Source organism: Hemicordylus capensis, chromosome 2, assembly GCF_027244095.1.
Source record: "Hemicordylus capensis ecotype Gifberg chromosome 2, rHemCap1.1.pri, whole genome shotgun sequence".
Classification (NCBI taxonomy): domain Eukaryota; kingdom Metazoa; phylum Chordata; class Lepidosauria; order Squamata; family Cordylidae; genus Hemicordylus; species Hemicordylus capensis.
The window spans coordinates 267,864,722-267,892,457 of NC_069658.1; the positions used below are offsets into that span (position 1 = coordinate 267,864,722).

The window sequence follows — 27,736 nt, forward strand, 5'->3', positions numbered from 1 at the left end:
CATTCCTTTCCTGTGACTCACATCCTGTGTGACAGTTGGAAGCCTACTCTACATATGAGGTGAAGGCCCGAGAGCATAGCGAACAGAGCATAGCAAACAGGACGTAGGAGTTTTGCAGGAGTTTAGCGGGACGTGTGCGGGGGAGCCTGGAACAAGCCCCCGTGATCACAAGGATCACAAGAAGCCTGGTGGAGAAGAGAACGTAAGTATATATCCCTCCCTTGTATCCCTCATATTCTTGGGAAAGACTGTTTGGACAGTTAAATAGTTGACCATTACAGCTGAGACCTATCCTAATAAACTATTGAATAAACTATCTAATAAACGGACAGTAAGCTCCCTAAATACTGTAAACAGCTAACCAAAACAGTATGAAGATAGAAGGTCAGCAGGGGAAGGGGCACTTCCCAGTGTATTGCACAGAGTGCCACATGTATGACTATTTGCCCCATGGGCAGAAGTCATGGGTGTGTGCTCGGTGCAAGGAGATCCTGGCTCTCAGGGAACAAATCCGTTCCCTTGAGACCAAGGTGGCAGATCTGGAGAAGCTCAGAGAGACAGAGAGGCATGTGGACGAGACCTTCAGGGATGTGATATAGGCATCCCACTCCAGGGCTGGTAGCTCCTCTGCTGTCAGGGAGAATGAAGGTCTTGGGCAAGGAGGACATCGATCTGAGGAAGAGGAAAATGCTCCTTTAGAAGGGACCCCTTCCGTGGATGATGAGCCCATATCCTCTCACACAGGGGATACTCCTCTGGGGGGTGGGGCCTCCTTGTAGTGGGTGATTCGATCATTAGAGGGATAGAGAGATGGGTTTGTGACCCGCGTGCTGACCGCACGGTGACTTGCCTGACTGGTGCGAAGGTTGCGGACATTACGCAGCGTCTAGACAGGCTCCTAGGCAGTGCTGGGGAGGAGACAGCTGTCGTGGTGCATGTTGGCACCAACGATGTGGGGAGATGTAGTCAGGAGGTCCTGGAAGCCAAATTTAGGCTGATAGGTAGCATTTTGAAGTCCAGGACCCCCAAGGTAGCATTCTCAGAAATGCTACCTGTTCCACGCGCAAGTACAGTGAGACAGGCAGAGCTGAGGGGCTTCAATGCGTGGATGAGACGTTGGTGCCGGGAGGAGGGGTTTAGATTTGTTAGGCACTGGGACACATTTTGGGGCAAGCAAGGCCTGTACATAAGGGACGGGCTGCACTTGAACCAAGATGGAACCAGACTGCTGGCGCTTAAAATCAAAAAGGTTGCAGAGCAGCTTTTAAAATGACACCTGGGGAACAGCCGATGGGATCTGGGCAGTATCCCATTTGGCAAAAGCCATCCTTTAAAGTGTGAGGCTGCAAAGAATTCAAATAAAACAGAAGAGGACAGAGCAGAACCACATAAAGAGCAGACGGGAGCCTGTGCCAGCAGGTCAAAGAGTCAAAAGAATAGCATACATCAGGGGAGAGATTCAGTGTATAGGTGCTTGTATGCCAGAAGCCTCCGAGCCAAGATGGGTGAGCTGGAGTGCTTGGTTGCTAACGCAGAAATAGACATAGTGGGCATGACAGAAACATGGTGGAACAGTGAGAACCGGTGGGACACTGTTATCCCTGGGTATAAACTCTATAGAAAGGACAGGGAGGGGCGCCTTGGAGGAGGGGTAGCACTGTATGTTAAAGAAGGGATAGAATCTAACAAGCTAGAAAACCTAAGTGGACTGGAGTCCTCCACAGAAACCCTGTGGGTGACTATACAAGGCCGGAAAGGAAACGTGCTACTGGGGACGTGCTATCGCCCTCCGGATCAAAATGCCGACAGTGACTGGGAGTTGCAGGAGGAAATCAGGGAGGCGTCAAGGAGAGGCAGGGCTGTAATTATGGGTGATTTCAACTACCCACACATAGACTGGGTAAATTCACATTCAAGTCAGGAAAAAGAGGTCAGATTTCTAGATATGCTAAATGACTGTGCCATAGAACAGTTGGTCATGGAACCGACCAGAGAGAAGGCGACCTTGGATCTAATTCTGAGTGACACCCAGGACCTGGTGCGTGATGTCAGTGTCATCGACCCTTTAGGGGACAGTGACCACAGTGCCATCAACTTCAGCATACATGCGGGGAGAGAATCACCAAGGATGTCTAACACAGATATTTTTAATTTCAGAAGAGGAAACTTCTCCAAAATGAGGAGTATGGTGAAAAGAAAGCTGAGGGGGGAAATCAGGAGAGTCACTTTGCTCCGGAGTGCATGGAGTTTACTCAAAACCACAATACTAGAAGCCCAGTTAGATTGTATACCCAAAAGGAGGAAAGGTACCACTAAGTCCAGGAGGATGCCAGCATGGCTAACGGGTACCGTCAAGGAAACCATAAAAGGGAAGAAGACTTCCTTCCGAAATTGGAAGGCCTGTCCAAACGAAGAGAACAGAAAAGAACACAAACTCTGGCAAAAGAAATGCAAGGTGACAATAAGGGAGGCAAAAAGAGAGTTTGAGGAACATTTAGCCAAAAGTATCAAGAGGAATAACAAAAACTTCTTTAAGTACATCAGAAGCAGGAAACCTGCCAGGGAGGCAGTTGGACCATTAGACAATGAGGGAGTGAAAGGGATTATTAAGGAGGATATGGAGGTTGCAGAGAAGCTGAATGAGTTCTTTGCATCTGTCTTCACGGCAGAGGATACTGAGCATATACCTGCTCCTGAACCAGGCTTTTTAGGGATGGAGGCTAGAGAGCTGAGTCGGATAGAAGTGACAAGGGATGATGTTCTAAACCGTCTGGAAAAACTGAAAGCTAACAAATCACCAGGGCCGGATGGCATCCATCCAAGAATCGTCAGAGAACTCAAATGTGAAATTGCCGACCTCCTTGCCAAAATATTTAACTTATCCCTGAAATCGGGCTCTGTACCAGAGGACTGGAGAGTAGCAAATGTAACACCGATTTTCAAAAAGGGTTCCAGGGGCGATCCGGGAAATTACAGGCCAGTTAGCCTAACGGCCGTTCCAGACAAATTGATGGAAAGCATCCTCAAGGATAAAATTGTAAAGCACCTAGAAGAACAAGCCCTGCTGGGAGTGAGCCAGCATGGCTTACGCAAAGGTAAATCTTGCCTCACCAACCTTTTGGACTTATTTGAGAGCGTCAACGAGTGTGTGGATCAAGGTGATCCAGCTGACATAGTCTACCTGGACTTCCAAAAAGCTTTTGACAAAGTTCCTCATCAAAGACTCCTGAGGAAACTTAGCTGTCATGGGATAAAGGGACAAGTACATGTGTGGATTGCTAACTGGTTGAAAGACAGGAAACAGAGGGTAGGTATAAATGGAGAGTTTTCACAATGGAGGGAAGTAAGAAGTGGGGTCCCCCAGGGATCTGTACTGGGACCGGTGCTTTTTAATTTATTCATAAATGATCTAAAAGCAGGGGTAAGCAGCGAGGTGGCCAAATTTGCAGATGATACCAAACCCTTTTGGGTAGTAAAATCCAAAACAGATTGTGAGCAGCTCCAAAAGGATCTCTCCAAACTGGGGGAGTGGGCGACAAAATGGCAAATGCGGTTCAATGTTAGCAAGTGTAAAGTGATGCACATTGGGACGAAAACCACCAACTTCAAGTATATGCTGATGGGATCCGAGCTGTCAGTGACGGACCAGGAGAGGGATCTTGGGTGGACAGCTCTTTGAAAGTGTGGTGGACAGCTCTTTGAAAGTGTTGACTAAATGTGCGGCAGCTGTGAAAAAGGCAAATTCCATGCTAGGGATCATTAGAAAGGGGATTGAAAATAAAACGGCTAACATTATAATGCCCTTATACAAAACTATGGTGCGACCACACTTGGCGTACTGCATAGAATTCTGGTCACCACATCTTAAAAAGGACATTGTTGAACTGGAGAAGGTACAGAAGAGGGCAACCAAGATGATCAGGGGCCTAGAGCACCTTTCTTACGAGGCAAGACTACAACACCTGGGGCTTTTTAGTTTAGAAAAAAGACGACTGCGGGGAGACATGATAGAGGTCTATAAAATCATGCATGGTGTGGAGAAAGTGGAGAGAGAGAGATTCTTTTCCCTCTCACACAACACTAGAACCAGGGGTCACTCCATGAAATTGATTGCCAGGAGGTCTAGGACCAACAAACAGAAGTACTTTTTCACACAACACGTGATCCACTTGTGGAACTCTCTGCCACAGGACGTGATGACAGCCAACAACCTGGATGGCTTTAAGAGGGGTTTGGATGATTTCATGGAGGAGAGGTCTATCAATGGCTACTAGTCGGAGGGCTGTGGGCCACCTCCAGCCTCAAGGGCAGGGTGCCTCTGAGTACCAGTTGCAGGGGAGTAATGGCAGGAGAGAGGGCACGCCCTCAACTCCTGTCTGTGGCTTCCAGCGGCATCTGGTGGGCCACTGTGCGAAACAGGATGCTGGACTAGATGGGTCCTGGGCCTGATCCAGCAGGGCTGTTCTTATGTTCTAAATATAAACCCACATGTTGATGGAAATCACAGATGTCATTCATTGTCTCTTTGTAAATGACAATAATCCCAGGAGCCTCAACCATGGAGTAAAAAATTTCATTGAAGTCAATAGAGTAGCAAATGCTTATCCAATTACTGACACCAATATTGGTAAGTGGGTCTCAAACGGCAATTATGAGTCTCTCTAAATAGAAACTCAGCGGATTCATCCTCTTCAGGTTATCATTTCAGATCTGCCCCCAAAATCTTACAGTGTCCCATATAGTGCTTTGCTGAGTTCCCATTCATTTCCATTAGGCGTGTGCAGGAAAACTTTTTGGTGGATTGCGTCCCATGAATCTTGGATAATATTTATCTGTCTTTCGATCTGCTGCTCACAGCAGCCACCTCACTTGCTCCATCACAGAGCTGCCTCTGGGGGGGGTTTGTGTGCCAGCACTCATTTGTGTCTCCTGCTAGGAGGAACTTTGTCAAAAGCTTTTTAAAACTGGATCATCTTTATCCACATACCTGTTGACACTCTCAAAGAACTCCAACAGGTTGGCGAGGCAAGATTTACATTTATAGAAGCCATGCTGATTCTCCTCCAGCAGGGCCTGTTCTTCAATATGCTTAACAATTAGGCATGTGCCCGAAATGTTTCGGAGGCCATTATGAAGGCCTCCGAAACGTTTCGGCGTTGGGTTTTTTTTGGCGCCGGCGGGGGTTGTACTTTAAGGGCGGGGGAGGCTGTACTCACCCCTCCCGCCGCATTTCCCCCGCCGATGCGCTGTTATTTTTAAGCCCCTCGGGGTGGCAGCATTCCCCTCTGCCGCCCCGTTCCCGCCATCGGCTGGAAGTGGCTGGAAGTAGCAAGCGTGCGTGCGCCTGTCATTCGTGTGCGCGCGCACGCACGCAACAGGTGCTTGCTACTTCCAGCAGATGGGGAGGGGAATGGGGTGGCAGGGAGGAACGCTGCCACCCTGAGGTGTTTAAAATAACAGCGCACCGGTGGGGGAAATGCGGCGGGAGGAGTGAGTACACCCTCCCCCACCCTTAAAGTACTACCCCTGCTGGCGCCGAAGATCTTCGTGCACATCCCTATTAACAATTTTATCCTTGAGAATCCTTTCCATCAATTTACCTGGAACGGATGTCAAGCTAACTGGCCTGTAAGTTAACCACATCTGTAATGGGAGGACTAGTGCTTTTTAATTAATTCATAAATGATCTAGAAGTTGGGGCAAGCAAGGTGGCCTTAAGTAAGTATGTACAGGATTGGGCTGCAGAGACAGACATAGCTAGGGTAGTGGAGAGGGGGCCCGTGTTCACCCCCCTCCCCAGCAGCCCCTCAGAGTGAGGGAGATAAGGAAGAAAATAGGGAGGGGTGGAACTGGGGGGCCGGGTTCTTTGAACCCATCCGCTCAATTATAGCTACACCCCTCTTGGGCTGTATTACTTAAGCACCTCTGTGTTCTGGGTAGTATCGAAGTCTCTGTGTTAAATAGCATGTAATAATATATGCATATCTGTGCAGGTGATGTACAGATACTTTTTACTGAATATAATTGTCAGTGGTTAAATGAGCTTGCCCACATTGGTCTGAAACGCATTTTATTCGGAAGGCTCAGCATGCATTAAATGTTTAAGAACAGATAGGGGAAAATAAAGCCAAACTAGCAGAAACAAAATACATGAAAATATAAGGAAGTAACTTTACACTGTTTGCCGAGACCTGTGAGTCACTGACTACATCCTAAATTGTAATGAGTAACAGTGAAGCTGCAACTGAGGATGCCACATCTTAATCTGTAATTCATTGATTTTATTGATCACGAACGAATGAGGATTGATCGAGGCTTTCAGACATCCTACCCAGAAGCTCAAAAATCCCATGAGTCATTTGCCAGTGCTAAGCTTTGCATCTCACTGTTCAGAGGCTGCAGAACTTCTATGCATACTTACCCGAGAGTAAGTTCCATTGAACTCAGTGGGACATACTACTACGAATATTTACATACTGTTCTTCAACAAAATTCGCAAAGCTGTTTATGTAGAAAAATAAATAATGCATAAATAAGATGGCCCCCTGTCCCCAAAGGGCTCACAATCTACAAAGAAACATAGGCACCAGCCACAGCCACACTGGAGGGATGCTGTGCTGGTGTTGGATAGGGCCAGTTGCTCTCCCCCTACTAAATATAAGAGATAACCACCACTTTTAAAAGATGTCTTTTGGCTCATACTTCCCCTTCGAGACATTCTCCAGAGTTATTTGCCCGCTTGATGGGGACTGATGTTGCTGCTCCTAAGGGACCCTCTCCAGACTGCCGAGGCCTTGCAAAGCTGGAAACGTATCGGGCTCTCGTGGGCTTGTCAGAGGTCCCCAATCCCCGGGCCCCACCGCGCCGCTCTCTTCCACTCACTCTGCTTCCTCTCTCCGGACTCTTGTCTTCGCTCTAACAGGCCCGCCCGAGACAGGCAGGCGCTGGAGAAGGCGGCACCGGGGAGGAGCTAGGACGCAGCCGGATCCACGCTCGGTTGTCCCCGCCGCCACCACCACCACTGCCGGCCTTTCTTCTGCCCAAGATAGATAGACGGAGGGAGCTTCCTAAGCAAGCAGCGGCTGCTCCTGGGTGAGTAGTAGAGGCTGGGGCTTAAAATGGCGGGAAGGGAGCCAGAGCCAGGATTGGGGTTGGGGTGGTGGTTGCAGCAGAAGGATGTGCGTGCTCGGTCGGGACCCCCCTCGGGGCAGAGGAGGAGTAGGGGGTGCCTGGCTTATTTGGGTTGGAGGGATGAGATATGCGGTCCGGATGCCTGGGTTCTTCTTCGGGAGGGGAGGGGAGGGGAGGAGGAGGAAAGAACCAGGACGTTTGGCTTTTCTTTTGAAGCAGGAAGAGAATGGGATGTGCCGGCCCGGCAGGACGGCTGGGTGGGTTCCTGTTAGGAGAGGGAGAGAGCGCCAGGACACCTGGGTTCTTTTTCAGGTCAGAGAGGGAGAGATGCAGGACTCTTGGATTATTTTGAGAAGGGAGGCAAAGGGGTTTGCAGGCAAGGATGGCGGGGTCCTCTTAATCAGGAGAGGAGAGGCAGGAGTCAGAATACCTGGGTTCTTCGGAGGGAGGGAGGGAGGGCGGGATGGGTGGAACGTGTGGTCAGGAAGATGCCTGGCTTCTAATTAAAGGGCTAAGGAGGATTTATCCGAGGACCCCATACTCCATCGCATGACGATGAGTAGTTACTCCATAACCTCCAAACATTCTGTTATTCTCGCACTTGGAATGGTTGCAGAGTGGTGGGGTCTTTCTAGTGTTTCAGTAGTTGACGTGGGGATTCTTAATCCATGTTAGTGATGTGAGTGGTTTCATGGAATGAGGTGATGGTGATAGCTGTTCCAGATTGATTAATGGGGGATATAAGAAAATAGCGTGATGTCTGTCTTTTTGGAGATGCAAAAGAGAGCTGATGAACTCGGGTTCTTCTTCAGAGTGTTGGCTGAGAATCTTAATGGAACCTGGATACTAGGCACTTTTTGCAGGAGTATATGAATTTGCTATGTGTACTATTAAAGATGCAGTCTTAAGCATGTTTACCTAGAAGTAAGTCTCATTGAGCAAACATATCTAGGATTAGGTTATAAGACATTTCATATTATTTATGAATGAATGAATGAATGAATTAATTATTTCTCTGTGTAAACTGCCCTGAGCCATTTTTTGGAAGGGCGGTATAGAAATCGAATGAATGAATGAATGAATGAATATTATTTCAGGTGTGTGTGTGTGTGTGGTGTTTCTGAAGGATGAGCTATTCCCAGAACATCTGGGTTCTTTAATATGTCTGTGTTGCTGCCCCATACCTGGCTTCTTCTGTGGAAAGGAAGGTATGGTTCGTAGAGAGCTAGTGTTTCTGGTGTGTATGTTTATGATATTTCTTGTGGAAGTGTTGTTGAGACCTTCGAGTTCTCTCATATAATTATCTTATGTTTCTTTTTACATTGTGAGTCCTTTGGGGACAGGGAGCCATTTTATTTATTTATATCTATGTAAACTGCTTTGGGAACTTTTGTTGAAAAGCAGCATATAAATATTTGTAGTACTGTAGTAGTAGCAGTAGTGGGGTGTACACACACACACACACACACACACACACACACACACACACTCCTGACCCTTGTGTCCACTGCCTCTATTTTATCTCCCCTGTATTTAATTATAAATTGTAAGCACTCTGAAGCAGGGACCTGTTCTCTTGTACATGTAGCTGGCACAATATAAACTAATCTTTCCCTTCTTTCAAATCCACTTCAGTTATATGCTCTGCCAGCCTCTTGGACTTCCCAAGCCTGTAGCTGCCTACTCTGTTGTAGGTCTTGGGCTCTTTTCATGGTAGCAGTGCTGAGATATAGGGTTGAATAGGAGCCTTGCTTGGGGTTGAAGTCCAAGGAGAAATTCTTAATGGCGTTTGTTGCTTCACCTTCTGCTAATTCAGGCAAAATGAGTTTAATATTTTCATCCTTGCCAAACATCACTAGTTGGGATCCAGTGCAGCAAATATTTCTCTTCATATGTTTTACATTCTGTTCCATTGATGGTACAGCCATAATAATCTGTGCTAGCTTTTACAGGTCTGGACCTCTCAGTTATGACCAAGTGACCGGAGCATGTTAGAACTGGGTTTAGCAATCATATTTTACTTATATTTTATTTTTTAATTTTACTTTTAAATAGAACTACAAGACAAGTCTAAACCAGTCAACCTACTCTTCATATGGAAATAGATACCCACTGAGGGATATGCTGCAGCAGGTTTTTGTGGTGGTGTTTTTTAAGACACAAAGCCTGCTACTTGTGTTGGTGAAAGAGCATTTCCGATCAGGAACAGCACAAGACATTTTTATGGCTGTGACAGAAGAAACAAGTGGTGTGTGCCATGTTGTTGTTGATGCAAATAATAAACTAAGTAATTGACAACTTGCTTCCCTTCTGGAACCCCACAGTCTGCTGCTTGAGAGTACCCTCCTCACCTTGCCAAATGGTAAGGCTGGCCCTGCTTTCAGAAATGAGGTGATATGTGTGGAACCCCATGTGTTATTTATTTAAGGTCTGTGTATGGCGACATTGGGATGCAAACCTAGGACATGTAATATAATGCTCTAGTGCTTTGTTAGAATATCTGTACTGGTTGTACAAAGCTTGGAATAATTACCGAATTTGCTTTGGCTGAGAATTTATAAATACACTCAATTTATGGGCTGCAATTTCAACATTCATAGATGGATGGAAGCTTCCATGGGGCTTCCAGATTCTGTATGGGACAATTGCCTTCAGTGGTTGCTCAGGAAGGAGAATTTTAACAAGTGAAACTTCTCTCACAACTGTATGATCCCTGAGATTACTGAAATTCTCAGTTAATTATCCTTTACTAGTTAAAAAAAGAAAAATATGTATAGATTGCCTGAGACCTAAAGTGGAACTAAGGTTAAGCTAGTTTAGGTATACAAGCCAACTTCAAACCTAGGGTTCTGTGGTTAGTGCCAGAGTGTGAGTTCAGACAATAAAAGTAGCCTCAGTTCCTTAAAATAAACTGAGGTTCTGCATTATGTCTAAACTTTCTTGAAGAGGCCGGTTTCCCCCACCCTGTAATTAGGCACTCATAGTAGTTGGTGTCACATTAATACTGCAAAGACATATCAAAGACTGATTGCAACAATTTAATTTCTAATATATTATTTCAGTGTGTACTTCAGTATATAAAACATATCCAAATGTATATCCATTGATCTCAGAGTGTCAGCTACTGTGCTGTGTGCCTGCTCATTCTCTGTGGTGTTTATTTTATTAAAAAGAACTTGTGTCCTACTTCTTGCCTTCCAGGCTGCTCAGTGCCACTCACAAAGGGAAGCAATGCAATCCAGAAACTCAAACACTAGAAACGATGCCAATAAAACACCAAGGTCTGGGCCAATTGAACTGTTTTGACTGGCCTCAGAGTGAGAAGAGAGATGGTGCCAAACCAATGACTATTCCACAAATGAGGTACCACCAAAGAAAAGGGCCTATCCCTGGTTGCCACCTGCCTAGCCTCAGACAACAGGGGCACCTGGAACAAGGCCTCCGATAAAGATTTTGATGAGCGGGCAGGTTCATATGGGAGGAGGCAGTCCTCCAGATATCATGGTCTCTGGCTGTTAGTATGCTTTCTGTGTAAGGATTGTTTCAGCATTGGACTAGTTCTGTGCAGTACAACTGAAGCATCCAAGGTTTTGAAGCTTACTGATAGTAGTAGTATGAATCTGAGAAGGATCAATGTGTGGCTTCATATGACCCAGTAAGTAGGAACATTTATGTGAAATTCCGGGAAGTAGAAGCACACACTTCCAATGGGTGTGACGACATCTGAACTTACTCAAGTCCAGTTGCTGCACTGCTCACTGAGTTCCACCCAACATTCGCTCAAGATCCTCCAGCCAGCTTCAGCTCTTGCTGGCAAGTGGAACTTGTTAAACTGATGCAGGAAATGGACTGGGACGGGGCTCATGCTTCTTGGTTTCTGGGATTTTACCTAAAATGTTCACTACTTACTGGCTCACTGACGATCATGTGAAGCTGCCCACTGTGGCTTTTTGATCAAGGGCGCCAGGTAAACCACCTGTGAAAAGCTATGATAGTGCATTACAATGTGGGTCAATCATGCTACAATTTTCCACACTGCAAGATGTTTGTTAGGTCAGAAATGACCTGTATGAGAGCAAGTATCCATTTTCAGGATTTGGAAGGTATGTCATGGGGAGGGCTAAGCAGTATGTGAACAAATACTCAGCTGGCCTTGAGGGTGTGAATCAGGTGAGTGGCTAAAACTTTAAAAAACGTGAACAGACCTGTTTCCATGATAATAGGAAGGGCTTGCCCACATCTGTAAATGGACATCTATAAATGACAAGCAATAGTTCTGCCTATTCTTCTAGTCTTGTCTCCTGCTTTCTTTTGAATGCTCCTACACCTAATGGCACAGCGGGGAAGTAACCTGCCTAGAGAACAGGAGGCTGTTGGTTCAAATCTCTGCTAGTATGTTTCCTAGACTATGGGAAACACCTATGTTGGGCAGGAGTGATATAGGAAGGTGCTGAAAGGCATCGTCTCATACTGCATGGGAGAAGGCAATGGTAAACCCCTTCTGTATTCTACCAAGAAAACCACATGGCTCTGTGGTCGCCAGGAGTTGACACTGACTCGACGGCATGATCTTTCCTTTCCTTTACTGCAAGGTAGATAGATACCTGTTCCATTAGCACTTACAATAGCAATAGCACTTACATTTATATACCGCTCTATAGCTGGAAGCTCTCTAAGCGGTTTACAATGATTTAGCATATTGCCCCCTCAACATCCTGGGTACTCATTTTACTGACCTCGGAAGGATGGAAGGCTGAGTCAACCTTGAGCCCCTGGTCAGGATCGAACTTGCAACCTTCTGGTTACAGGGCGGCAGTTTTACCACTGCACCACCAGGGGCTCATAGATATCCATTAGGTAGTAGATATCTATCGAAGCCCTGTATTATCTCTGTCCAGTATATACAACCAGGCACTAGTTCAGAGATCCTATCATTTGATAGATGTAAGCCACAATTTAAAAAGAAAAGAAAAGAAAAAGCACTGCTCCTTTGCATCCTCAATTTTCATTGCATCCTCAGTTTTCAAGGGATGAGTCATAAGTAACAAGTCCTGTTAATTTCAATGGCTTAGTTTGTATGCTACCCCATATTTCTAGCCTTCATGAATTTCTTGTCCAAATTCTGAAAAACTATATTCGGATAAATAAACAAACAAACATTATATCATTGCTTCCATTCACAATACTTGGGCTCTTGTAGCAGAACTTGAGGCTCTTTCGAAAATACAGACCAAATCAGCTGATATCTCTTATAGAATCAGCTAGAGGTGAAAATGCTAGCATAATTGTTTAAGTTAGACAAAACACTACTTCAGGTACAGATGCTCAAATTTTTTTTTGAATCATTATTTTTTTTAAAAAATAATAAAAAATGCAAAATTAAATGTGATGTAACCGTGGAAGAGAGAGAGAGAGAGAGTGTGTGTGTGTGTGTGTGTGTTTTAAAGTGGCATTTCAACAAAGACCATATCATAAACCATGGGGTCTTGCAAATAAGATAACTTTAGGGAATCCAGCATTGTGGCAGATATATGAGAAAATTAGATTTTGATACTTTTTTTTGCCCTTGGCCTCACAGCGATTCAGAACAGAGTAGTCAATAGATTAGCAGAGTTGATGAAAGCGTTTGAAGGCAGACTAAATATCAGGGGTCTGCAGCCTTTTACGGAAGAAGAGTCATTTTTTGTTTTTTGCCAAAATATCTCAAGAACCACACCATATACTTACATGTGTAAAATGTAGACACAAATACGACTTATAAGTATTATTGTGACAGATGTAAGAGTTAAAAATACATGGAGGTGCAGCTCACAATAAGCCACTTCTGCAATGTCTGTTATTACCCAAATGATTCAATAACAATATACCTGTTGTGTTCCAACCCTTCTCAATGCAATTTCTGCTCTTGGACTTCGTAGAGACTTTCTCAGTATTCAGTGAATACATTGTGATTTCATTCATTCATTCATTCATTTGATTTCTATACCACCCTTCCAAAAATGGCTCAGGGCGGTTTACATGGAGAAATAACAAACAAATAAGATGGAACCCTGTCCCCGAAGGGCTCACTGGAGGTACTGTGCTGGGGGTGGACAGGGCCAGTTTCTTTCCCCCTACCAAATAAAGAGAATCACCACATTAAAAGGTCCCTCTTTACCAAGTTAGCAGGGGTAACTTTCAACTTGCATCTTGATACGAGTCATATTGTGAGTCATATTGACAAAGAGCTGGGCGTATGCAAAGAACCACAGGTTGCATATGCTTTTACTAGGTAAACAGTCTTTTGGGATCAAATTAAATATTATCAGGATTGGGCTGACTCCAGTCTTGGAGAATTCTTTATCTGGAATCCCCATGGCCCATCATTATGGTTATACATTTGCAAGTATGCTCAGGACCATTCAACTGTTAAAAGTAACAAATCTGCATTAAGCAATCTAGAATGTGTACACCTATTTTGGAACATTGTGTTTTTTGTGTTACTGTCTTTATATAGGTTTTTAAACAGAGATGTAGTATCTTTATATTTAAATTTAATATTTGTACTTTTAATTGTATATTTCAATTATAGTGTAAACTGCCTTGGGATTATTTTAATGAAAGGTGCTGTATGAATAAATATAAGTGCTTTACAGATCAGGTGAAGGTCTGCCTTATCCAGTATTCTTTTCTCAAATCCCAGGAGTCAGCAGGTGTTGGGTAACGCATTGGAAATCAACCAATGGTCTGCCAGTAGCAGATGGTGGGTAGCCCACCAGAAATTGGCCAGTGATCACAGCCATATTGAGATATGATGTCGTATGTTTATACAGATGTCTGTACACACATACACATTTGTGTGTTAATGACTGTATTCATTCATTTAAAAAATGAACCTGGATACAACCCCTTCAAATACAGGGCACAGATAGGACGAATACATGCTCTGAACATAATGTGTGAATAACTGTGCAGGTATACGGATCTGTGCATGTGTACACTCTACACAGATTATATGCATGTTGAACATAATGTATGAATAGGGCTTGTGATGAGCTGTGATCTGCCTTCTGCCCACTCAACCTAGTGGTTAGATGGTGCTGTGGTGTGCCCTCCCAAAATCATGCAGCAGAATTCTGGAGTCTTCTCTGTACCACTTTTTTGTGGGTTTTTTGCTAGTGGTGGACAAGTAGTGGTAATGCTTATTAGGTGCAGTACATTAATAAGCTGGGAATCCTTTTAAAAATGACTGATATTGGAGGAATGCTAAATTGCTTTTAAAGTCTCACTTTTAAGGATTAATATTATCTCACTGTAGTATTGGTCATTTGACCACTCAAAGATTTGGTCATTTGATAAATAATGATTAAGTATTTTTAAAGCATCAACTTTATTAGAAGGAAAAAATCAAATACTTTAATAATCAACGAGACTTTACATTTAATTTAAAAAACAAATTAGCTGTTACTGTGAAACAATGGAAATTAACTTTTTAAAAAAAGTTCTACTAAACAGCTTTTTAAAAGGCAAGGTTTCTATAAATGTGAACATTGATTAGCTCTTTTCTTTCACTTAATCCTAGAACGTAAGGTTTAGCCTACAGTAACAACATTAAAGATTGAAATCAAAGAAAACAAAATAAAGTCACATCAACTGTTCCAGAACAAAAGCCAGCATTTTAAAGGGCAGTTGTAAAGGTGAGCTGCCACCAACACAGCAGCACTCTATTCTTCATGAAATACTAGACATAGGAACATAGGAAACTGCCATATACTGAGTCAGACCATTGGTCTAATCTAGCTCAGTATTGTCTTCACAGACTGGCAGCGGCTTCTCCAAGGTTGCAGGCAGGAATCTCTCTTAGCCCTGTCTTGGAGAAGCCAGGGAGGGAACTTGGAACCTTCTGCTCTTCCCAGAGCGGCTTCATCCCCTGAGGGGAATATCTTATGGTACTCACACATCAAGTCTCCCATTAATATGCAACCAGGGCAGACCCTGCTTAGCTATGGGGACAAGTCATGCTTGCTACCACAAGACCAGCTCTCCTCTCCAGTACACCAACCATGTCCTATTGTGATTGTACAAGGAATGTTCCCCGGCCTCTTACACTAGCTCCTTCTGACTCAAGCCCCTCTGAAAATTCTTTCTGTCTGTATTTTGTATCAAAATGCTGTGCTAAATTGCGTGCATGTTTCAGCTGTGGAGAAATTCAGCTCAAATGGCACTGTAGTTCTCCTTGGAGCTAGGACATATGCTCCATCTGTTACACACATAAAATATCTCAATGCCAGAGGCAGGGAACTTGGTATAATAGGATGTAATTGTCAGTCTGAGAACAGCTTGAAAGGCTGACAGCATGGAGTTGTGTAATGAAAGTTACAGCCTCCTTTTAGTTAAATAATCGTTTTTAAAAAAACCCTCTTTCATATCCCTATTTTTGTAAAGTCTTCAAGCTTTTTGAAAGCCAAGATGACTAACTATTCACTCAGATAGAGATTTTTCACACAGATAGAGATTTGCTATGGATAATGGTGAGGACAATCTGGGAAGGGCTATAGCTTAGCTTTAGAGCTCTATCGCTATAGCGCTCAGTCTTTTTTACATAGAACATCTTAGCTTCAGTCCTTGCCATCTTCAGCTGAAAGTATCTCCAGAAGCAAGACTGGGAAAAGCTGTTTCCTGAGACCCTGGACCAAAAGGGCCAGTGGTCTGACTCAAAGGAAGGCAACTCCCTGTTTCCTTAACAGCCCTGATTGCTGTAGTAAGCTTTCTGCCCAATAATGTTTTCAGGCTTGGATCTTTTGTTCTTTCAAAAGATGAGTAGTGTATGAATCATTAAACGACATTTACACAGGCTGGGCCTTTTGTAATGAAACCACAGGGATATTACTTTGGGGGAATCTCTCCAGAGGTATAAATTCATTCAAAAGCATCTTCCAACCTATCAATTAACTTTTAAAATGCCACCACCCAAATTCCTAGGAGCTAGCATCAAAATATTTAGAGAACAACCCTGTAGAATCCTGATATATAATCGGAGAGTTTAAATTGTTAGGCAAAATAATCTAGTCCCTGGACTCTCCAAGTAAGGCTGGGAAAGACCCCTGTCTGAAACTCTGGTGAGCTCTTACCAGGTAATAGATATAATATTGAGCTAGATGGACCAAAGGTCTGACTCTGTATAAGGTAGTCTGCTATGCCTTTTATGGCCAAGGAAAACTTTCAGTCAACAATATTTTAGGGGTGAAAGATATGCTGGAGGGTGGAGTCGGGCAGCAGGGAGTGAGAGCAAAGTGGTGGAGCATGGAAAAGGGAGGGGGCAGAGAGTGCTATCAAAATCTAGACTGGAAAACTATTTCAGATTTCTAGTTGCCAAAAGTAAAATATTTCAGGTTCCAGCATCAGCTTTTTAGATGCCAGAACTGTACAGGGGTGGGAAAGATGTTAAATAACTTGGGCACCAACAGGAGTGCACCTAGGTAATTTTGGAGCCTGGACCTGAAGGGCTTTGGAGCTTCCCCCCGCCATGCCCCGCTTGAGGGGTTGGGGGCAAGTTAAATCTCTTTTTAAAACTTTATTTCAGCTGCTGCTGTGCAGCAGGGATGAATGCAGCGGGGTGGCTGGCAGGGTGTGTGGGCACTCGAGGGGAGACCAAGGTGGGGAAGACAGCAGCAAGAGCTCCTTTCCTGAGCCTATCTGCTACCCAAATGACAGGTCAACCCATTTCCAGCCCATTTCGGGCCTATGCACACGTGTGCAGAGAGCCCCTAAATGGGCCGAAAATGGGCTGACCTGTCATTTGGGTGGCAGGCTGGCTCAGGGGAGGAGCTCTTGCTGCCGCCGCCTCGGTCTCTCCTTGAGTGCCCGCACCCCATCAGCCGTCTCCATCTCTGTTACCATCCCCACCATGCAGCGACAGTTGAAAAAAAGTTTTAAAAAAAGATTTATCTTGCACGGTGGAGCAGTGGTGGGGCTCTGGGGAGCCCCCCCCCAACATTTGGAGGGCCCCCCCCGAGACAGGAGGCCATGGACCAAACCCCAAGGTCCATGGCTAGGTACGCCTCTGGGTACCAGTGATGCTTTTTCAGGCATCTGGGTCTTTCCCTCTATATCTGAGAGTGCACACTGCATTTTTGCTATTGTGTGCCTGCCATGCTTTTGTTCCTTTTGTGTCAGTCCCCCCCCTCCCCCTGCACTCCTGCCCTGGGAATTAAGTTCTTGTACATATTATAGGGCATTCTAGCTGGCACTTTAATTTTACTTTTTTTTACAGACCATGTTCCCTAGCTTTTCATGGTATCCCTAGAACACTTACATACTTAGGCTACTCAATGAAGAGATCCTGCTGAATTATTGCTGTGGAGGAGCAAGCCCTACAGTGGCGGTGGTGGGAAGGCTTTTCTAGTGAGAAATCCAGAAAAAGTTGAAGTGTACGTGTGGTTTTTGAAATGGAGTCTAGGAGTTTCCATGCTAAGGATGTTGAACAGAGTTGGTGGCTTGCTTGTTAAAAACTGGGTGTCACTCTATTGGATAAGATGCAATCAATCGCCTGTCTCTCTGCATTACTGTGTTCTTTGCTTTCGGTGTTCGCGATTTCTCCATTGCTAGCAGTCCTGGAAATCTGAACTAAATCAATTAGGCATATATTGTATGAGCCTTTTTTCAAGGGGTGTGCAGTGTGTAAAGGGGAGTATGAAGACACTTGCCTGAGCTAATTGCTCAAATAAATTATTCATTTTGGAGCTACCCAGCAGCCTTGTGATCAAATGTGGTCTCTTTTGCCACAGAGGACACAGAAAGGTGTAAATCCCCTTCCTTTTGTTTATTTTCCCCTCGCCCCACCAAATGCAGTGACTTATCCATATTTTAGAGATTCCAAAGGTAATGAACATTGGTCACAGACAACAAGATAATTAGTACATGTTACCTTGTTTTCTTTTCCCTGTGGAAAGTAAGCACAGGACACTTAAGACAAACAGCTTGAGAAAAATGCCAGCAACGCCTAATTTTCTGTGTAATCCTGTGGTAATTTTCAGACGGACTTCCCACCCACCCTCGCTTCCATTGTTGTCTACAGTGCATTATTATCTGTAGTGAATTCATCAAAAACTTTTGCTTCCCACGGTTGGTTATTTTGACATAAGCCATGTTCTCAGAAACTATTGCTTTGGATAAAGCTTTAAGCTGCTCTTTTCCATTCTCAGAGAAAAAGGACAAACTGAATTAAAGGTCAGAATATACCCTTTCAGGTATTTACACTTGTTTAAAGATAAGGGTGCATAATCAATGCTTATATTATGGGAAGATGGCAGGGCCTCTAATGAATATTACAAGTACCTCTGATTTTCCCTGTACCAATTCTAGGCAAATTGTGCCTCCTGTAGCCTTTAAAATCAGTAGCTAAGTGGACTATTACAAAAAGTAGGGTGCAGACTCCTTCCCTTATCCCCAGAATTGAAGCACTGTGCATAGCCCCACATTTAGCCTTGCAACACAACCAGAGGAAGGCCCCTCTGCACCCATTTGAAAGTGCCTCTGTTCTCCACTGAGAAGGTTGCCATTTCCACATTAGGAAGATTATTCCAGTGAATGAAAAGATGGTAATGCATGAAGGTCTTATGAGAAAATTCAGCAGAAGAGCATGTAGCTCCTCCCCACAGCTTTATTGAACTCAAACTTCCTTTTGTGTCTGTGGGGTGGGGAAAAGGGAATTGTGTGTGTGTGTGTGTGTTCCTAGTACAGGCATAAGGAACATATTGCTGAATAATCTCTACAGGAAATAACCAACACTGATCTCTTATGTTTGGGTGAATATGCTCAGATCTGGCTACTCTTTGTGTTTAGGGGAAATGGGAGTGTGTGAGGGAGAGGGAGCGAGCGAGTACAAATTTTAAAGGGGCTATCTTATGTTCAGGATCGTCTTCTGTTTGGGTAAATATCACCCAAGAATGTGATTTAGGCCTAATGCAGGCCATAGTGCCTAGAAATGTAATTGTGGCACCTAGACTGGGATATTCAGAGGCAGAGTTATTTAATAAAATCTTTTTGTCCCAGGCAGCAGCCCTATTTCTTTTCTAAGTACGTTTGTTTATGTTTGTTTACAATATTTATACTCCACCCCTCTGGTACACTACTGCTCGGAACTTTATCCCCTCTACGTTACTTGCAAAGTGGATAATGAGAAGCCTCTTTACCCTCTCCTTCCATGATGGCTGTCAGTCTAATAATATTCTCAAGTGTCCATTGTTTGGCTCCTACATGTTGGGGCTGGCTTCTAGGTCCAATGAAATTTTGTCAAGGCCTGGCCTGATGAGAGATCCCTGTGAAGGGATATCTGTACCACTACAAGTTGGGATTCACATGATTGAATGCTCCAGTGGGGCCTTCAGTTTGAACTGATTTATATCCCCTGATAGTTTTCTTCTGTTCTTTTATATTTTAAATAATTTTAAATTATTTATATGTTTATGATATTTTAATATATTCTTTGTAAGCTGGCTTAGGGGCCCACACCAAAAGTGGCCTAGATATTTTAGAAAATATGGTTAGAACAATTTAACAAAAAAACCATTCACTCAGAAAACTAAATATCGGAGAATAGATTTGTAGCATAGTCTTTTGACATGCTTGTTTTCCATGTAAAGGAAACTCTTTTACAATTCTAGTAAAAACCAAACTCCACATTACCCTAAACCCATCACTAACAAATGGGCAAAGCAGGAAGTTTATTTAAAGCCCCACCCCCCCCAAAAAAGAGTGGCCTGATTCAGAGGAAGAGTAGAGGCGGCCTATTGGTTTCTGCTTGGCTGTTTTCACTCTGAAAACTATTTTCACACCCTCTGAAGTGGTGATTTGGCTCCAAAGCAGTTATTTGTACAGTGATTTTTTTGGCACAGAAACAGTGGAGGGAGGGTCTGTCGTATTTGCTTGACGTGCAGCTCAGTTCAGAGTACTTGCTTTGCATGTTCATATGAGGGGCAAGTATCAAACCCATTGTCCTTGCATATCTTGCTCCTGCACCAAATCAGATTCCCCGTGGCTCCTTGGGGACTTGAAAGAACCACTTCAAGTTCCATAGCACAGGGGTTAGAGCACTGGTATTGTAAACCAGGGGTCGCGAGTTCAAATCTCGCTGGGGCCTCATCTTTAGGAGGAGAGCTGGTCTTGTGGTAGCAAGCATCACTTGTCCCCATAGCTAAGCAGGGTCTGCCCTGGTTGCATCTGAATGGGAGACTTGATGTGTGAGCACTGCAAGATATTCCCCTCAGGGGATGAAGCTGCTCTGGGAAGAGCAGAAGGTTTCAAGTTCCCTCCCTGGCAGCATCTCCAAGACAGGGCTGAGAGAGATTCCTGCCTGCAACCTTGGAGAAGCCGCTGCCAGTCTGTGAAGACAATACTGAGCTAGATAGACCAATGGTCTGACTCAGTATATGGCAGCTTCCTATGTTCCTAAGTCCATTTCCTGCTTTTGAGCCGGTCTTCTTATGCCAGGTTTAAGGTAACGTACAGTTAGGCCTATGTATTTTCAAGCCTCAACGCCTTCTTTGGACATGAAAAGAGGTACTGCAGCGTACAACATTGGCCTTTGCTATTGGCAGGCAGTATGAAATCTCTTTTAGATTCCCAGGCCAGCTATAAAGACTAGAAGCTTGGCCTTGTGCCTTTGCCAGGTCAGCAGAGTCATACCTACTGCACTTCAGGCTTCAACCCAAGCCCTTGCTCTGATTCAAGTCCAAATTCTGACTCAGTCTTAAGCTCTTATCTCTAGCAACTGACCGCCTGGGATTTCTAAGTTAAGGAGAACGTATGTTCCAAATCTGGATTTGGGTATGGCCTCCTATAGTCCAAGCCTGACCTTGACAAGTTGGGCTGCAAGCAGGACTGCTGGTGATACAGTCTTGGCTGCTTCCTGTTTTAACTAGGTGCTACCGGTGATATGGGATGATGTGAACGCATTGCATTGCGTAGGCAGAGCTATAACAAGGCTGCCATTTTGTGCTCTTGGTTTTCACTTCTATTCTCCCTGACTCCCCCTCACAATTCTTTTGTGAAGGGATATCCAGCCAGACCTTTTGAGGCCTAAAAGACACTTCTTCTTTTTTTTAACAGCTAATGATATGGATTTTTAGAGAAGGTGGCAGTAGCACTGCTTTTTTAGCAAAACATTAGGTCTGCATTGATTTGTTGCTCTGTATTGTGAAGGCTTCACGTTTTGCTGTGGAAATGTGAATCTCCATTCAGAGTGATTTATAGTTGGTTATTATTGTGAGATACAGAACATGCTGTGGATGAGGTGCTATTTTCCAAGTGCCTTGCTGATTTGAGAGAGCCCATTATATTGCACAATTGTCCTAGAAGCTGCATTCTTCCACAGTAGTGACAGAGATCCCAGTTTGCTGCCTATTGAAACTGAAGAGCAAATTCTCTTTCGGTTTTGAGCTACCCATAGATACTAAAGATCGTTAAGGACAAAACCTTTTGTAATCCCCACCCCCACCCTCGCTTGGATGACTGGAGAAAAGGAACATGGCAGTAAGAGCCTCTGTTTTTCAGCTGAGTAGACCTGTTTTATTTTGTTTGATTCAAAAACAAATACTGATATCTTTTTTTATTACCAAATTCCCGGGAGACAAATAATTTTTATTGGAGATAAACTTACAATTACATCAAGCATGTTGGTGGCACCCCCCCCCCGCCACCCGCCACCGCCAAAGAGCAGCCCCGGTGGTGGGGGGGCATAATCTGTATTGGGTCCCATTGCATTGTGGGGGAGTGAACTTTAACCCTTTTCCTTCACTACATCCCAATCTAGCGTCTATTTGCTGCGGAAGGGGAGCTGCCATTGACAGCAATATCTACACCACAAACTTGAATCACTTTTATATCAGTTTGATGTTTGTAGTATTCCTCCCAAGAATTCTGAGGATTGTACTTTCAGGAAGGTGTTCAAAATTCTTAAGCTCCAAAATCATTAAGCTCCTTCACAAAACTACATATCCTGGAGTGCCCTGAGGTGAGACTATTACTATTAAACCAGTTTAAATCTGTGGTGCAGATATGCCCACAGCTGAGACAGAGGCATTCCTTTGGGTAGAGGTTTGAAATAGTACTGCTGAATCGCTTTTTTAATGTGAATATTGGTTTTAAAAGATGATGATGATGATCTTTACAGTTAAAAATCAGCTAGAAAATGCAGGTATGGCTGTGCTGAAGTCCCTCTGTTGTCCCTCATCCTGTTTCTGTTCTTCACACTTTCCTTTAGTCTTGTGGAGTAGTCTTCTATCAAGACTATATCAATCAGTATGAAGCAAAACCTATGATTTACCAAAGGTGATTCTGTAGCAATAATATGCTCAAGGATGTCTGAAATGGGATTTAACTGCAGCTCCCTGGTCCAGTAATCAGTACTGAACCATGCTGTGTCTTACACGAAATAATGGAAGATTATTGGCTAATATGTGTTGTCATCTCTCCAGCCAACTATAAGGTGCATAAAGCACCATCAAGGATCAGCATTGTTGGGCAGAGGCCAAGGTCCCGCTACTGATTCCTGAAATCGCTTCTGTGGCCATAGCTGTTACATGCTGGTGGCAGAGCATGACTCTTGTGGCCTACCCAGGTAGTAGGAAGTCCATGGAGGGCAGTTTACCTGTGCCCCCTTGAAACCTGTAGCCAGCTCTGAGCAGCATGACAGCTAGTATAGTGTGATTCTTACGCTATCAATCCTGTTGGCTTATGTTCCATTTCCTTGCTCTGGTGAGCTTGGGTTTTTAAAAACTTATTATGTACAGAAGACATAAATGTGAAATGAATTTGGCTTTGGTTTTTTAATATAGATATATCATTGATTCATATATACAGAGATATACATGTTTGTCAGTGGAGCAGCCCTTGAAAATTGGCTGCTATTTCCGAAATAAAATTATTCAGTCTTTGAGTACAAATCCTATTCAGAGACCAGCTGCTCTTTATGTAGCATAGGCGCTGTGCTTAGGACAGTGTGCAAGCAATGTACCATTTCCTCCCTGCAAGGCACAGCTCCTCTGAGTATCAGCAAAAGATGATGAAGGTCAGCAGAGGGAAGGTGTTCTTTTGTAGTTGATTGTACTAGAGTTGTCTTTGTACCTGGAATTCACGACACAGACTTCTGGCTGAGGGCCTACCTTTTGATGGATAGAAACATTGCTCTCTTGTTGTTCGTTTCTTCTTCTTGTAAGTGCTCATAGTCTGCCACACTTTTTTCCCCCTACAGGGAGGAATAAGTGGTCGAACTGTATAGCCTTTCAAAAGGCTTCAAATAAATTCAGAGTCGGGTAGCTCGTGCATCGGAACAGATGGATAATGGAGACTGGGGATATATAGTAAGTATTCCAGTTGGGTTGTGGGAGCATCATATGTTTTCCCAAGCGGTGTGTGTGTATAAATCTGCCCTTCTGTGCTTTTTCCAGACAGCTGGCCTAATGCAAATACTGCATTTCTTATTATAGGAATACTCCGTACATTTGGTTGGAGACCAACAGCCAAAGATTTTTCCACTTAATTTATCAAATATGGGAAGGGTAACTGAGGGGCCTGGTGACCTTTCTCTTATTTATGCATTTCTCGCCCACAAAAGTTCATACCACAATACATTTGTTAGTTTCTAAAGTGCCAAAAGATGCTCTCTTGATTTTTATCCTTTTCCTCTGCATCTTTTTGCTAATGCCCTTGTAGCATACCGTAGGTCTAGGATGTACTGCCACACAGGGCAGCTTTTTAATCCTGTGCACATCTTAGAAAGATTTCCCCCCTCTCTCCCAGAATCACTTGACTACTGTTTCTCTAGAAAGAATGAGCATTTATCCACCAAGATCCTCACATGCACACAGATACTTGAAATTCCATGCAATAAGGGTTTTGCATGGGAGAATTTCCCAGTGGACTGTGCCCAATATTCTTTTTAAAATTATCATTATTACACCCCAGCTAATTTGAGAATTAGGTGAATGTTTCACCCTGTCCTCATCTTTCCCAAAGCACCTGCTGCCTCCTGCTTGTTTATGTTTTGTAGGCTCCATGAATTCTGCCCTTGTGTGACATCTGTCATCTCTTTCAACTCCTAGACCAGAAGTAAAACTGCTTTGCTTGTCTAAACACTACTTTTCAGTGCAGGGATATCTAACTGCTTATCCCAGTGCTCATACTGAAAGAAGTCATTAATGCTAGAGCCAGACACTTTGCCCAAAATTAGCACATTAACACTCTAGAGAAAAGGTTGTCAATCATTATTTCCTTTCATAAAGAAACTTTATATTGATGTCACTGGTGACCAATCCAGTAGGTTTCTGTGCCCCTACTAATGGGCCGAGACTTACCCCTTCAGGATTTCTGCTCTGTATTCATGCAGGTTTTTTTTCCCCCCTAATTAGCTGTTTGTTTTAGCAGCTAATTAGTATAGGACATTATTTGTGTTTCCTGTATGCCTCTTTTATTCTCAGTATAAAACAGACTTCACTCAAGTCTGATCTGGACCATCCAGCAGTGGTCCCTTTTTGTTCTTTTGAAGATCAGCTGTTTTTGCCTGGTGTGAGCTGAATGTTTGTAGAGCAAAAAAGAATTGTGCCTGAATTCGAACTCTCTAGCCTGCTGAGGAAACTAAAGGCCTCATGGTGGATGTGCTAAATTGCTCCTTGTGGTGTCAGTCACTATGTGGTGAATGGCTGCTGTGCAGCTGCTCTATGGGTTGGGCAGTTTTATTCACATCTTCACAAACCCTAAGGGAAGAAGCCATGCAGTGGTATGAAGGAAACCCTGCAATATGCTCATCTTCATGCGGTGAGAACTGCTGTATGGAGCAATTTAAAGTGCCCTGCAGGGGATGCCTTGACCATGTAAACCATAAATGGCCAACATGTGTACCACAAGTGACAGAGAAGGCAGTGGTTCATGTCACATACGTCACTGTTGGAGGTCCTGTGGGCCGGACTGCGGCCGATCTGCACACCTGCTTTACTTTTGTGCTTGACAGATTAGAGGCAAAGCCTCATCAAGGCACTAAAGACCTGTATTTATACTGCAGAGTGTGTACCACTGTTTCATACTTTGACTTGTACCCTTGCATAATATATAGGCAAATTTAGGTAAAATATAGGTTATCCCATCTCTTTTTATTGAGGAGGCATTTGCCCATCACCTCATGTAGTTGCCTATCGTCTTCTCCCTCTCTTTGGATGGGGTGTGCCCTGGTGGCACAGTAAAAGGAGGAAAGCACCCCTATATTTGTTGCATCGTCTCAACTCTAAGCCAGAATCATGCATGAGCAGTAGAAAGGATGTTTGAAGTATGAGGAAATACTAAGCACAGTACTAAGAAATCAAAAATTCAGAAGGAGATTTCTGGCCTGGTATGAACCCTACATTGAGTCAAAATGGACAAAGTATGACAAGTTGAAAGCTGTGCCCCAAATGTGAGACTGCACATGGATGCCTGCAGGCAATTGGCATTCCCCCAGGGCGTGCGCCTAATTACAAGGCTGTATGAATGCTTTGAGCAGTTGCATTACAGATAAGTAATCTAAAATGGGTTGGATCCAATTAGTACTTTTAGGAATGGAAGTTCTGTTCATACAAGGGAGGAAAGGCAATTGGAAGAAGAAAAAACACCCACCCCCTTCCTTCTGCAGCCTCCTGTGTCTCCAAAATTCTGCTCCTGAGAATCTCCCAACCCGCCGGGTCATGTTTGCGGGGTGGGGGCACAGAGTGCTGCAAAGGAAAGTACTAGTTTGGATCCAATCCAAGATTTATAAAGCAGATTAAATGCTGTGCTGCTCTGCCTGATTGTGAACTATGCTTAATTACTAAGTACCCTATGTGGTGTTGATAACCATAATATTAAGTCATTCAGGAAAAATGCAGTTGGCATTTCATTTTTTAAAAGAGCTGGTAGTTTTCTAATGGTAACACAGAGTTGCTTAATATTTGACCTGTTTGAAAGAGCTCTGAAATTTGTTTTTCTCTTCCCCAAGATGACTGAACCAGTCACTTTAAATGTGGGTGGACACTTGTATACAACGTCGCTCACCACTCTCACAAGGTATCCTGATTCGATGCTGGGGGCCATGTTCAGGGGAGGTTTCCCCACTGCCAGAGACTCTCAAGGCAACTACTTCATTGACCGAGATGGACCACTTTTCCGGTATGTTCTCAACTTTTTACGGACATCAGAGCTGACTCTGCCTCTGGACTTCAAAGAATTTGACTTGCTTCGAAAAGAAGCAGATTTTTATCAGATTGAACCCCTAATTCAGTGTCTTAATGACCCTAAACCTTTGTATCCCATGGATACCTTTGAGGAGGTGGTAGAGCTCTCCAGCACCCGTAAGCTTTCAAAATATTCCAACCCAGTGGCAGTGATCATAACACAGCTAACCATCACAACCAAGGTCCATTCATTGCTGGAAGGCATTTCCAACTATTTTACCAAGTGGAATAAGCATATGATGGACACTAGAGACTGTCAAGTTTCTTTTACTTTTGGGCCATGTGATTACCACCAAGAAGTCTCTCTCAGAGTTCATCTGATGGAGTACATCACAAAGCAAGGCTTCACGATCCGTAACACAAGAGTCCACCACATGAGTGAGCGAGCCAATGAAAATACAGTCGAACACAACTGGACTTTCTGTAGACTGGCACGGAAAACTGACGACTGATGTTTTGCTTCCTTCCTTCCCTGTTCTTCTTTTACTCTCCAGAAGCTAAGCAGCAGCTTCTCAGAATAATGCATTGGAGATTGGAGTCTAGCTTTGGCTTAACCACCATTGAAGGCTCTCTGTTTCGGTTATGAATATTTATTATTGACTCTTAAGGACTGGAGAATGGACACACATTCATCTCTGTCTTATGTCATGTCGTGAGGAACGTATGCATGTGCCTGCTCAAACTGTCAAGACACTCCTAAAAAGGATGAAGCAAGGGGACAGTCTTAGAAATTTGCAAAAGTACTACACGTAGGACACTTCTTTTGTGTTCATGTGTGATTCATACAGTACAGTGTAAAGTGCTAAAAATCACCTCCTGTTTTAAACTGTGTTTAATCCAGCTAATGCTATTAAAAACCACTGGGAACCAGCAGACCCAGCTCGACATGAACACCTCCTGTGCAAGCCATGCAGAAATGAAGTGGGGAAGGCACAAAAGAAACTTGTGTACGAGGAGTTCCTTCTGGATGGTACCCAGAATTCTTAAGGTGCAGTTGGAGAGCAAAAGCTACCATCATGTAATCTAACCTAGTTTCCCTCAATCAGTAAGCAAGCAGTATTATAATAATTTAGTTATCAAAAAACAGTCCAATCCCTGTTTTTACTTTTAAAAGTACAGTATTTTACAGTTATGGCAACTGTTTTCTTTCTATGCATTATAAATCAAGCAACCAAATATAACCTGCAGCTATGAAAATACAATTAGAAGTATTTAGATTGGATTCTGAATGCAAGAACAGCCCTGTGGTAGAAACCTTATTTTTTAATGCCTGGTGCAATATTATTCCCAAGTGTAATGCTTGCCAGCAAGAAGCTAATAAAAATATGAAATGTGGAAATAAAGTTTGTATTGTCTTCTCCTCCTCCTGATAGATTTGTTGTAGAGAG

The 27,736-nt window shown here is 43.7% G+C and overlaps 2 protein-coding genes across 6 annotated transcripts in view; one reads left to right on the forward strand and one right to left on the reverse strand.

Moving 5' to 3' along the window:
* Positions 1-65: 65 nt before the first annotated feature.
* On the forward strand, positions 66-27,708 carry KCTD6 (potassium channel tetramerization domain containing 6). 5 transcript variants are annotated; one of them, XM_053295042.1, is made up of 4 exons: positions 66-202; positions 6,923-7,092; positions 23,363-23,471; positions 26,114-27,708. In XM_053295042.1, the coding sequence occupies exons 3-4, from the start codon at positions 23,445-23,447 to the stop codon at positions 26,798-26,800; spliced, it is 714 nt and encodes a 237-aa protein (XP_053151017.1). In that variant the 5' UTR covers positions 66-202; positions 6,923-7,092; positions 23,363-23,444; the 3' UTR covers positions 26,801-27,708. The 5 variants fall into 5 exon arrangements, with proteins under 5 accessions (XP_053151017.1, XP_053151018.1, XP_053151020.1 ...); XM_053295043.1 differs by lacking the exon at positions 66-202 and having other exon boundaries at positions 6,658-7,092; XM_053295045.1 differs by lacking the exons at positions 66-202; positions 6,923-7,092 and adding an exon at positions 18,632-18,917.
* Positions 26,600-27,736, reverse strand: part of ACOX2 (acyl-CoA oxidase 2) — a 41,921-nt gene continuing 40,784 nt past the window's right edge. The window contains exon 15 of the mRNA XM_053295041.1: positions 26,600-27,044. Coding sequence (XP_053151016.1) covers positions 26,994-27,044 — 51 coding nt within the window. The 3' untranslated portion in view covers positions 26,600-26,993. The remainder of the gene's footprint in view (positions 27,045-27,736) is intronic.

What these genes read in the sequence shown, in the direction of transcription:
- KCTD6 (XM_053295042.1), top strand. Translation starts at nt 23,445, where the DNA reads ATGGATAATGGAGACTGGGGATATATA. An exon ending in ATGGAGACTGGGGATATATA is followed by an intron (nt 23,472 to 26,113) that starts GTAAGTATTCCA and finishes CTCTTCCCCAAG; the next exon opens with ATGACTGAACCAGTCACTTT.